At 43.3% G+C, this 12342-nt stretch overlaps 1 protein-coding gene across 1 annotated transcript in view; it reads left to right on the plus strand.

The window, feature by feature from the left end:
- Positions 1 to 362: 362 nt before the first annotated feature.
- Positions 363 to 12342, plus strand: part of KCNJ6 (potassium inwardly rectifying channel subfamily J member 6) — an 88001-nt gene continuing 76021 nt past the window's right edge. The window contains exon 1 of the mRNA XM_060009916.2: positions 363 to 1275. Within this exon, the coding sequence (XP_059865899.2) occupies positions 378 to 1275 (898 nt within the window). The 5' untranslated portion in view covers positions 363 to 377. The remainder of the gene's footprint in view (positions 1276 to 12342) is intronic.

Here is a 12342-nt window from a genome sequence, read left to right on the forward strand (position 1 = left end):
CCAGAGTGCACTGCCTCTCACATACCACAGCATCTCAGAGAGAGTGCGGACACATCCCACTGTAAAAGCTGACTCTTAGAACTTGCTGGCAGGGAGACAATTTCACAGCAGTTAAGCTCTGTCCCTGTGAGAAGGGTGGTGAAGTCCTTACACAAGCTAGATCACAGAGGCCAGGAGTCCAAGGCAACCCATTCAGATGACACCCCCCAAAAAAGACTTCATCTACACTGTTAATAGCTACACAAATGGTCAAATGGTGGTTTCCTACCATATTCCATCCACAGTGGGATTTCCATGACCTCCAAAGAGCCAACTTTTCATTCAGTTTTTCTTTTCTTTTTTCCAAACCACCAGCTAATGTCCTGGAGGGTGACTCCATGGACCAGGATGTCGAGAGCCCTGTGGCCATTCACCAGCCAAAGTTGCCTAAGCAGGCCAGGGACGACCTGCCAAGACACATCAGCCGAGACCGGACCAAAAGGAAAATCCAGAGGTATGTGCGGAAAGATGGAAAGTGCAACGTCCACCATGGCAACGTGAGGGAGACCTATCGCTACCTGACCGATATCTTCACCACCTTAGTAGACCTCAAGTGGAGATTCAACCTGTTGATTTTCGTCATGGTTTACACAGTGACATGGCTCTTTTTTGGAATGATCTGGTGGCTAATTGCATACATCCGAGGAGACATGGACCACATAGAGGACCCTTCATGGACTCCTTGCGTCACCAACCTCAATGGATTCGTCTCTGCTTTTTTATTCTCCATAGAGACAGAAACCACCATTGGTTATGGCTATCGGGTCATCACGGACAAGTGCCCAGAGGGAATTATTCTCCTCTTAATCCAATCTGTTTTGGGGTCCATTGTCAATGCATTCATGGTGGGATGCATGTTTGTAAAAATATCTCAACCCAAGAAGAGAGCAGAGACCCTGGTTTTTTCCACCCATGCGGTGATTTCCATGAGGGATGGGAAACTGTGCCTGATGTTTCGCGTAGGGGATCTGAGGAATTCCCACATCGTGGAGGCTTCCATCAGAGCTAAGTTGATCAAATCCAAACAGACCTCAGAGGGGGAGTTCATCCCCTTGAACCAGACGGATATCAACGTAGGGTATTACACTGGCGATGACCGTCTCTTTCTGGTGTCACCACTCATCATTAGCCATGAAATCAACCAACAGAGTCCTTTCTGGGAGATCTCCAAAGCCCAGCTGCCCAAAGAGGAACTGGAAATCGTGGTCATCCTAGAAGGCATGGTGGAAGCTACAGGTAAGGTGTGCTCCATCCGGGGGTATCTGTGGGATCAATGCTCATTTTAAACTGAACCTCACATTCTTATTTTTGACAAAATATGGAAAACTGAACCTCACTCACTATTGACGCCACCTCTTTATTCATGAAGTAGTATGTGGCCTATAACCTTAAGTATGTCCACCACAAAGTCTAACAATTTAGCTTTTTAAAAGCCCTTGGGAAAATAAATTAACAAACAATTTTTTAAAACACCTCTTAATATATTTTAAATTTTCAAATATTTACTTAAATTAAAATTTGATCTCTCTCTAAAGCAATTTTTAGATTGTTTTAAAGCATTGTTTAAATTAAATACTTGAGGTTATTTATTGCCAAGCCAGGAGGAAGAAGTTAAGCCTTTCAAAGGAAGCCTGACAAATTGCTTTAATAAAAATACAATTTTGCCCGTTCTTTGGGAGCCATTTGCAAGACCCATAGCCTTGCTTTTTCTTTTATATCAGTTGAGCACTTGGTATCTTTTCCCTATACTCTACCTGCCAAATCCCCTGTAGATATAATAATGCAGACCCAGTAAATAACTCTAACAGGAAAGAAAAAATATTGATATCCACTCATCATAATTCTATTGACCCATCTGCTTTGAACAGCTAACTACTGGTGTATTTTAACAAAGATGATCTGTTCTAAAAATAGAGAAATGGTCTGTTTTTATTGAAGTCTTCACTCATATCTTTCCATACGTGTTACACATCCCAGGAGCAAAGGAGGTTCTGCCTGTATTTATCTGTAACTTTCTATGAAATAGAGCCATAAACTCTGCCTTAAGCTAACAATAGTGCCTGTGGGAAAAGTATAAACTAGAACACTAATTCAAGCTTTGCTTTACTATTCTTCTGAGTCATTAGTCTTGGGATCCTCTTTAGTTATACAATCTGCCCTTCTGTGCTTTGAGGTCTTCAACTTGAGGCTCAAGTAAGTTTACACAATCTGAAAATGCACGGCTACCAGCCAGACCCCAGACTCTTCATCCACCCATAACCTGACCTCAGTCATCCGTCAAATGAAAGTCATTACTCCCATGTCTCAGCCTCCCTGGACCCAACAGGCAAAGTCATTACCTCTAACAAATTTCTCTTATAGTGGTAAAAACGTTTGCAATAGTTTTTTAAAATGCAGCAAACAATGAAGATGTGAGTAAAAGGCTTTGCATGAAGTGTGATCCTTTGCATAAGGCAAAAGGAACATCTAAAACAAAAATAATCATTGTGAAATTATAAATAAGTGCTGCACATGTGCACTGGGCTATCTGTACCCTGAGCCTGACTTTGGGGTGCCCTCGTGAGCCAATAGTTGTGTGAGGGGAGGGAGGAGGAAGGAGGGGGGAGGTGGGCGGGGAGAAACCAACTCAATAAGAGAGCTCCGTCATTTTCCCACAGACCAGAAACTACTCCCACCTCGGCCAAGCACCTGGACTCTGGGTCCCCCTAGTGGTAACCACTGAGATACAGTCTCTGGCAGCATAAACTGACCACTTATGATGCGCTTTTAATATTAGATTTCTCGCTATAAACTCTCCGGATAGGACAGAAAGGAGGGGAGTGGACAAGCCTTGTTCTCCTTCTGTCTCTGAGCTCAAGAAGCAAAAGCCAGTGGAGACGTACCCTCTGTTTACTGGTGTTAATCTGAGCTTCGAATTGCAGGAGCTGTGTTCCCTCAAATCAAAACCCAAGCTCTAAAAATAAGTCAGTCCGGAATAAGCAACTTACCTTTGTGATGTCTCTGAGTCGGAATTCTCCCTGGGGCAGACCCTGTCTTTCTGAAGATAGCTTGTAATGACTGAGCCTTTCCAAATAGGGGAACATCCTTTTGTTGGTAGTTAATAGTGATACCTCTGAGCATTCGGTGGCCTTTCTACTGCTTTCATAGAGAAAACTGGGTACTTGCCAGCAAAAAAAGAATCAAAGGCAACCACTATTAACTTTCTAAAAGTAATAATAATAATTTTCTAATTTTTGGAAAGTGGAGGAAAGAGTGTTCTAGAAAGTTCTGGGTTTGTCTGGAAGCTGGACACGTCTTGATCCTTTCCTGATAGGATTCGTAGAGTTCAGTCTTTCCAGCACATCTCATCTCTTAATTTAACGAGGCACACTTTTTTTCTTTGTGAATGAAAAGCACAGTTGGGATTTATGGGTATTAAGTAGGCCCTTGGGGTGGGGGGAATGTTTCAATGAATCAAAGCCACAGGAAAAAAAATAGATGTGGACCAAATGCACCCTGAGGAAAACAGATTCACAAGGATCTAATTATTCATTGGAAGGCTAGATGGGAAATCAGGAGCCATGAAAACCGCAAGCTGACACAAAGGGGCCTCTGCTTGACTCATGCTTTCTTTCAAGTATGTCTTAGTTGACCTGAAACTACTCTCAGTGACCTCAGTTAGGATGCCTCTTTCAAGGATGAGCCTCACCATCGCCACCACTACAACCTCCATGCGATGCCCTCCCTCTTTCTGTCTTGCACGTCGTGGGCACACAGCGACCCCGACGTGGTATTTTCTGGGGATCCGAGCTACCAGGCAGTCGGCTGACCCAGCAGGTCCTTTAGTCCACTGGGTGCTCAGGCCCCTCACAGGCCAGCTGGTTGACACATAATATGCCCACTCCAGTTGTGCTGCCCCAAGCCTGCTTCGTCACATCACTCAGGGTCAGGCTCGTCTTTAGAAAACGGGAGTAAGCTCCTTGAAGGCGGGAGGTGAGTCTTGCCCACCTTTGATGTTCTGCAGGTCCTGGCCCCAGTCCTTCATTCAGTGAGTTCTCTGGCCTCATAAAAGACAGACTCACACCCACAAAAGACAGACCCACGTTCTTGGTGGATGGTTTCAGTCTGGTCCTGCCCCAAGTCAGGGGGATGTGTCACCTCTCAAGAACCTTCCAGTCATGTGGTTCTATTTTTGAAAATGAATCAAACCCTGGAAAATTCTGACACCAGCCACCCAGACATCTGGGAACTGGCCGTGTCTCATCCCATAAATATATTTTTAAAGGGGGCCCTTTATGTTCCTGACACAGGGGCAATTTGGAGATAGTGATGTTTACAGAAGGGTTCATAGCTACGTAAACAAACATGCCGAGCAGCTGTGGCAAGTGAGCCTTAAATAGTAAAGCATTCATATAGCCTGTTATTTATAGAGGGCAAATTGGCATAGAGGCTAGATGACAGCCACACAGAGCTGGGCCCGGTGCCAGCCAGCTCCTCACTATAGGCTTTCTGATTGATGAACTTCCATATTTACCCCCAACGATTATGCAACTATGACAGGCAGCCCTTTCCAACACCTCAGCAAATATGTCTCCTTAGAATGAATCCCATTAAGCTTTTTTTTTAATTTTTATTTTATATCGGAGTATAGTCAATTCACAATGTTGTGTTAGTTTCAGGTGTATGGCAAAGTGATTCAGTTATACATATACATATACCTCTTCTTTTTCAGATTTTTTTTCCATATAGTTTATTATAGAATATTGAGTAGAATTTCCTGTGCTATACAGTAGGTCCTTGCTGATTATCTGTTTTAAGCTCTTTTTTTTTGCCTTTTTTATTATGAAAACTATAAAACTTATATAAAAGTAGACCAAATCCTATAATCAACTCCCATGTACCCATCATTCAATTTCTATAATTGTCAATTCATGGCCAAACTTGTTTCATCTGTGTCACCCACTCACTAACTGCCCCTCCAGCATCATATTTTATCTGCAAATATATCAATATGTCTCTAAAAGATAAGGACTCTTTTAAAAACATAACTGTAGGGCTTCCCGGTGGCGCAGTGGTTAAGAATCCGCCTGCCAATGCAGGGGACACGGGTTCGAGCCCTGGTCCCGGAAGATCCCACATGCTGCGGAGCAACTAAGCCCGTGCACCACAACAACTGAGCCTGTGCTCTAGCCCATGAGCCACAACTACTGAGCCCATGTGCCACAACTGCTGAAGCCCATGCGCCTAGAGCCCGTGCCCCACAACAAGAGAAGCCACCGCGATGAGAAGGCTGCGCACCGCAACAAAGAGTAGCCCCACCTCCTGCAACTAGAGAAAGCCCGTGTGCAGCAACGAAGACCCAATGCTGCCAAAAATAAATAAAATAAAATTAATTAATTTAAAAAACATAACTATAACACTGTTATGACACCTAAAACAATTAATGATCATTTCTTAAGATCCAATATCTACTAAATGCTCTGACTTCCATTTGTCTCATAAATGTCTTTTTAAGTTTTGTTTAAATCTGCTGTTTGAATCCAAATCAGGTTAGCACACTGTTATCGGCTGAGATCTCTTCCAAGCCTTAGTCTATGAGCTCCCCTTCCATCCCTGTGGGGTTTTTATCTTTCAAGTTTTTCTCAAAGAAGAGAGTTTCTGAAATATTTATATACTACGAAGAAAGCTGGGGAAAGTGGAGGGTGGGAGGAAGCCAACTTAGTGAAGATATACTAGATAACACTTTGTAGATGAGGAAGCAGGGCTGACTGTCCAGACGTCAGTATCTACGGGTTACCAAGGAGGAGGGGGAGTGTGTGTCAGAAGTAGGCAAGCAAACCGGAAGTAGGTGAGGGCAAGCCATCCTTCCCCACAGGAAAGCTCAGTTCTTTATTCACATGAGGAGAGCTTAGTCACATAAATCACATCACAGGATTTTTGAGTTGCAAGAGTCTTCGCCCTACTCTTAATTACTTTACAGGTGAGGAAATGGATGCCCAGCAAAACTAGCGAGTTGGCTAAGGTGCGATAGTTACGGGCAGAGCAAGACCTTGAAACCCTAAACCACGGATGATGTCCAGCCTCCAAGTTCAGTGCTCTTTGCATCATGAATGCTGTTGGTTCGTGAAGATTCTGCAGAGCATGCACCCAAAAAGATGACTGGTATTTAACGTGCAGACAGGCTCTCTTTTCTCCCATCCTTAGCTCTTTTTCTTTAAGGCTTCTCTTTTGGTCTCCAATGTTATCAGTTCATTTTAAAATTCTTTATTACATTCACATGAATTTTTAACAAGCATATATTAAAATGAGATCTGCCACAAAACTGTTCTGAAATCAAAATTCAATAAGCACCGTCTACAAAAATACTCCTGGAAGAATATAATGTTCTGTCAAATCTGATTTCCAAGAACCGCTTTCCTTTGCCATAGTCAAAATGCCACTTCTCTATAACAGAGGAGAATATGAGATCACAGAGTTTGAACAGGTGGCATTTCTCAGCTAAGATGGTTGAGGGTTAGCATCACAGTACTTTTAAGCTGTTTCTACTAATGATATTTCATAGCCATTGTATTTTTCAAATCTTATTTTCCCCTTTAGATAGGTAGCTGCTAGTCTCTCCACTGGCAAGTCATTATCTCCAGATTTACCATTTTTCTTTTAAGAGTTGTAACCCCAACTACCTAGCCTAGGAAAAGAGTTAACTGATAAGATCTGGAATGCTAAGATCTTGGGTGAAAATCTCGTGGTAAATCTCTATAAGGCACAATTAAAAAAATTCAAAGACATGTGAATTTATTTTTCCTGGATGGAAATCTACCACTCATCAACATCAAGAAATCCAACCATTCTTTCTTCTTCGAGCATTAGGTTCAGGTGATCTATTCAGGGCTTCCTCCCAAATGCCTACCTCAGTGTAATACACCTAAGTAGTGTCAGTGACTGGATAAAAACTGATAATACCTGCTCCCTAAATATGGTAAACTTTTTGCGATTCTAAGCAGTTTGGGGACACTGTTCTGGTCCTAACCATCTGAGGCTGGATGCAGTAGAGCACACATAGAATTTTATACTTTTCCGCCGCCCCTCTAGAAGAAAGAGACTGTAACCCTGTTAAACGTTATACCTCTGTTAAACATTATACCTCTGTGAAACATTATACCTCTGTGAAACATTTCTCCTAATTTAGAAGGCACTTAGGATCTCATAACTTAGATAGCAGTGTATTGAGGTCACCATAGACTATTGTGGTTGAAAAGACAAAAATACTGGATAATTATCAAACTTTTCATTATTAAAACATCAATAGCAGAAAATCCATTGTTCTTCCTTCTCCAAATGGGCTGTGAGGAGCTCATAAAATAGATGTTCAGTAGAAGTCAGGAATGGCCGCACAATATATACAATTTAAAGTTCAAACCCAAGGTAAAAAATAGACTAGCATGTAAAAGTTAGCTCTGACTCAAACTCGGAAGTCAGTACTCATGTTGGGAAGAAACTGCACCATTCAGATTAAGAGATGAGTATCAAAGAGTGGGAAGCCTCTAATTAGTGCATCCTGAAATAAATCGAGCTTTATTATTTCCCAGGGCATTCAGTAATATGAGTGCTGACAGCATGATGCCAGTGAAGCAGTTCTACCTGACAATTTCTAATGACCAGAAGAGGATCATTGGGGAAAACCATATAACTTATTCACACATGCACACACACACACACACACACACACACACACACACACACACACACACACACACACACACACACACCTCTGCTAGATAGCTAAACAGCCAGAAGCCAGAGGGGCTTCTTCCCCAGTTAAGCATGCCCTTGCTCCTGTGTTTTACACCAACTCACTTACACCAACTCACTTTGTAAGTGAGTTTGTTTGTTCTATTACTTATTTAGTACTCCTCTTTTTTAAAAGTAGTCTCTCTTGGCCATAGCTCAGCTTATCTGTACTTCTTTGTGTCGTTTATACTGTCAGGCAATCCTGGGTTCAAACCACAGCTGCTGTATTCACTGTCTTGCTTAACTTCTCTAAGGCCTCACTTTTGCCTCTCTAAAATGGGAACAACAATGGTACCTAGATCGTTGGTGACCTTTCAGCTTCACAGATTCTGTTAGATCAGATCATTCCTTCCCCCATAGACTGCACAGGGGAAATGCAGTAGGGAGGAGGGAAGCCAGGCATTTGGGAGGGTCAGTCCCAGGGACTGGCTCCACTGTTTCCAGGGACTGTGCAGCTAGCGTCTCCACACGATGACAACTGACTCTCCTCAGAAGGCACTCTGAACAGTCAAAATGGCAAATGTCAACCTGCGATAGCCAGTGCAAGAAATGCACACTCACAACGTGAGAGTAAATGCCAGCCTGGCCTCTTCCCAGTTACCTACCACGAATGATGAGCTCTGAATTAATGAGGATCACTGGGCTCAGAATAGACTTTGCATTCCTATAGATAGTAACATTTCATCATTATAATTTCTGCCCAAAGGGGACATGAATATAGATTATTCTCAAGTCTTCTAAGGCAGCTGCTCAGGGAGGACAGGACCAAGAGTCTGCATTTGAAAACAAGATTTCTATGTCCCCAGTCCCCCTCCTAGGTTTTTATAAGAATGCTCTGGTGTCAGCTGATGCCCCAATTTGGAGAATGTATTTTTGTGCTGTTAATTCAACTGAAGAATATTTATTTACATAATAAGCCCTTAGAGATACTTCTGCGTGAAAGTATAGATATCCTTCAACAAAGTGGACAGTAAATGTGAATTTCTATATGGCCCATTCCACTGTTCTCTATTTACTGAGAATGAAAAGATACTGTACAGTCTGGTTTGGCTAGGCATGTTGCAGTAACAAACACCTCCAAGGGCTTAAAGCACAAAGGTTTATTTCTCATTCCTATTACATGTCAGTTGCAACTCTGTTCACATCCTGTTGACTCCAAGATACAGACGAAAGGAGCAGGCCTACTTAGGACAAGGCATTCTCATGGCAGGGAGAAAAAAGAAATGACGAAACATCTCGCTTCTGCTTGCCATTTATTAGTCATAGCAAGTCGTATGGCAGTGCCTGATGTCCATGGAATGGGGAAATGTAATTCTCTCACAGGGACTTGGAATAAATAATTCAGAACAAAATAATACAATCTACCACAGGTACCCAAGTGGTTTTGAAAACCCCTAGACCGAGTTAAAAACTTTTTGCAAGTTAGGGTTTAAAATGTGCGGTAGTCATTCGTGTTGTCTGTGAAATATGTCCAGCTTTCGTCCTTCTAAACACATGTCAGGATCACATTTCCCTGTTTCTGTTGGACACGGTCATGTGACTTACATTCGTCCCAACAGTATATGCATATGTCATGTGTATCACGCCGCTGGAAACCTTACAAGCTAAATAGGATAATTCCCTTCCTACTTCTGTAGTTCTCATGGAAGCACATGTCACAGTGAAGTTTCCATCATTCTGGACCCTTGACCGGCTTTGAAGAGAAGACCCTTGCCAGCTCACTTGGGACTTGTAGCATGACTGAGAAATAACCTTAGGTTGGGTTAAGCCACTGAAATTTGGGTTGTTTGTTACCACAATATTAACTAACCTCTTTGGCCTGACACAAAATTTCATGCAAACATTTTGACAGGTTGGCTGTTGTATACTGCTCATAGCCCCACACTTGCCATGAAATGAATTTTTGTCTAGCTACTTTGCAAAGCTTCTCCTCCCTCCTTTAAACTCTCTGTTCACTGCTTAAGACTCTGAGGTCAGACAGGCTGAATTCAAATTCTGCCTCCACTCCCAACTGTCCATGTGATTGGGTGCATCACTTTCCTTAACTTCACCAAACCTTTTTCCATTCTGAAAAATGGGAATGATACTTATATTTATAAGGAGATTCCATGAGATAATACAGGCAAGTCATTCATCATGGGACCATAGTATGTGCTCAATAAATTTAGAGAGTGAATCTATGATTCTGTAAATCATACTATTCTCATCCAGCATTCATTAGGTGCCTATTGAATGCCAATTGCTTTATTAGATGCTTTCCATATATTATTTTCAATCCTCAAAGCAATTCTGAAAGGTAGATACCATCCCCATTTAACAAATGAGGAGGTTGATTCTGGAGTAGGGAGTTGGGGAGAGTAACTTGCCCGAGGTCACACAACTGGTGAAGTAGTAAGGCAAGATTCCATCTCAGGGCTGCCCACCTTCCCAGTCTGTCTCCCTTGTGCCTCTACAGGGAAGGCATAGTACACAATAGCACACTGAAAGTAGTGGTTATTGATTAAAGGTCATTAGTGTGTGGACGATTATCGCTCAGTGATATATTCCCTTTTGATTACTGGCCTCAGCTTCCCCATCAAGCTCCCCTCACCAGACCGCGGGAGGCAGGTACGGGCAATCTGCTCTTTCATAACAGTTGGCACTGAGTCTCTTGAAAGGGCACCTACTTGTTCATACTCTCAGATTCTGCCCAGTTCTACGTTATCAGGCAACCATGCCACTTGACACTGGGCCAACCCCATCTAAAAGAGCCTGGTGCCGTGCCAAGTATAACCCACAGTGCAACCAAGCAGTCAGTGCCAAAACCCTTAGGGGAGAAAAAAAGAAAGTTTAACACTGAAAGGGAAGAATCCATTTTGACGCTGAGCTTCCTGCCAGAAATCACAATAATAAAACGATTTAGGCTTTGACCAGCCCAAGTAAACCCTGCTGGGGTTTCCATTTCACTGCAAAACATCCAATAAGACCCTTTTGGGGGTTTGAGGAGGATGCTAATTTTTCTCTTGTCACTGAGGCCATCCTTAGACGATTTTAATTAAACATTTGCGAAGTAAATACATTTTCTTTTACGTTTTCTCAGGCATAGTTTCTATAGGGTGAATATTAATAGAAATCTGTGAAGGCTGATGGATAAAGGAGAGGCTGGTGGGCAATGATATTAGAGAAGAGCACACAGCATGGAGCTCCAAGGAGACAAGACTGAATGTTGAGCCTGAAAGGAACTAATGCTACATTCACATCGGCCCTCAATGAAGTATCTTTAATACAACTCAGAGAGCTAAAGTAGTAACAAAGTATTAGCCATAAAGTATTTGCTTTAGATACTTGGTTATATATGTTGACTCTCTCCCCAAAGTTGGAAAAGGTGTACAACCTAAGGAGAACAAAAATGATGCTGCAAAACAAAAATGTCTATGATTCTTACAGAAATGCTTAAGAACCCACAAGGTCCAACATGGGGCAAGAAAGATTTCCAAACACCTCCCTGGGTCTTTACAGCATGCGTCCTTTATGTTCACCCAGAGGGACCTCAGCAGGTCCAGCCTCGCCTGCAGACCCTGTGTCAGCCCCCAAGGCTGGGGGAAGAAAGAAGCCACATTCATGAAGCTAAAAACAGATGGGTCACGGCTACCTGGGAGGAGGCTGGCAGCTTCACTGGCCATCAGCAAACCAGGCCAAGAACAAGGAAGGGCAGGGATGTCTCCAGTACCACCTCAAAGCCTCTGCTGCTGCGGGGACCTGGCACAGAGTCACCCCCTGTGTTTGGTGGATGACTTCGCAAAAACCTCACCTGTGACCAGAAATGCTCACTCCTGACATCAAAGAGACTAGCTGGGTGCACTTGGAGCTCCCGTGTCAGCAAAGCAAAGTGTCCTCTATTGCCATGTCGAAGGGTGGAATGACGCAGTGGCACTCCTTTCCTTGAGTTCACTCCAATACACGTTCACCCAGGTGGAAGGGGGCAACTCATGAACGAGGAGCATCTGTAACCTGGGCAGGAGATGGTTTAGTAGACAGGAGACGGGGAAGATGTTAGGCAAAAATGTGCCGTGGCCTTCAGTGTTTCTCACAGGCCCCGCCCTGGGATGTCTTCCTTTTTTTTTTTTTATTAAATGTATTTATTTATTTATTTCTGGCTGCATTGGGTCTTCATTGCTGCGTGCGGGCTTTCTCTAGTTGTGGCGAGCTTGGGCTACTTTTTATTGCGGTGCGTGGGCTTCTCATTGTGGTGGCTTCTCTTGTTGAGGAGCACAGGCTCTGGGCACGTGGGCTTCAGTAGTTGTGGCTTACGGGCTCTAGAGCGCAGGCTCAGTAGTTGTGGCTCGCGGGCTTAGCTGCTCCGCGGCATGTGGGATCTTCCCGGACCAGGGCCCGAACCCGTGTCCCCTGCATTGGCAGGTGGATTCTTAACCACTGCGCCACCAGGGAAGTCTGGGGTGTCTTCTTAGGATGAAACAAAATCCACAGATGGACCCGAGGCATATGCATTTACATTTAAATGCTTAGTCTCTTTATTTTCCCATCCACCAAAATCAT

Source organism: Delphinus delphis, chromosome 4 (assembly GCF_949987515.2).
Source record: "Delphinus delphis chromosome 4, mDelDel1.2, whole genome shotgun sequence".
NCBI lineage: Eukaryota > Metazoa > Chordata > Mammalia > Artiodactyla > Delphinidae > Delphinus > Delphinus delphis.